The sequence below is a fragment of the Loa loa genome (assembly GCF_000183805.2).
Source record: "Loa loa unplaced genomic scaffold supercont3.82, whole genome shotgun sequence".
In the NCBI taxonomy this organism is placed as follows: Eukaryota; Metazoa; Nematoda; class Chromadorea; order Rhabditida; family Onchocercidae; genus Loa; species Loa loa.
This window is the reverse complement of record NW_018108262.1, coordinates 20,834-21,595: the sequence shown is the minus strand read 5'-3', so window position 1 is coordinate 21,595 and position 762 is coordinate 20,834. Positions and strand designations below refer to the sequence as shown.

The window sequence follows — 762 nt, the reverse complement described above, 5'->3', positions numbered from 1 at the left end:
TTTCTTCCTTCTTTTTTTATTGTGATTTCATTTTCTATTTCAGCTAGTTTTTTCTTTTTTCTTCTCCATCTCTCTCTCTCTCTCTCTCTTTCCTTCTCTTTCTCTTTCTCTCCAGGAAATTTCTGTTATATTTAATAAAGGTATGGTTGATTTTTCCTTACCTTTTCTTTTCCGTAACTTTATCTTTCTTCCTATCTATTTAATTTTTAAAACTTCAAGGATTTCAAGAAGGATTCACAGTAACATCTTTGGTCCAAGTATATTCAATCCCCGATAATTGATATAGTTTTTACCTAAACTTGAATTGATTGACCCTTCATCAAGTATAATCAATTCCTGATAATTGATATAGTTTTTACCTAAGCTTGAATTGATTGACTTTTCATCAAGTATAATCAATTCCTGATAATTGATATAATTTTTACCTAAATTTGAATTGATTAACCTTTCATCCTGGAATAGATGCTTCAAGTAAATGTTTTTCAAACCGTTCTTGAAGCTAATAGGATAGCATATTTCATTTTTCTTTCCCATCTTTAACAGTTTTTATTAAATCTATCGCTAATTACTGATAACAACATTGTCATAATTATCACCAAATAACAAAAACTTCTAAGTTGGTAGATTCAACATTTTATACTTAAGCATTTGATAGTTTAATTTGATATTCAAATATTTGAAAGTTAAAAATTTGAAAGGATTGTGACAGGATTTCCACAGAGGTAATGTGTTATCATTTCCTATTCGAAATAAGTTTACGGA

General features: G+C 28.0%; 1 protein-coding gene across 1 annotated transcript; it reads right to left on the bottom strand.

Moving 5' to 3' along the window:
• Positions 1–234: 234 nt before the first annotated feature.
• LOAG_08824 (hypothetical protein) lies at positions 235–521 on the bottom strand (the record flags this gene model as incomplete). The annotated part of the gene is made up of 2 exons (XM_020447809.1): positions 235–453; positions 489–521. 2 exons carry the CDS (start codon positions 519–521, stop codon positions 235–237), a joined length of 252 nt encoding a protein of 83 aa, XP_020301998.1.
• Between the last annotated feature and the right edge of the window lie 241 nt (positions 522–762).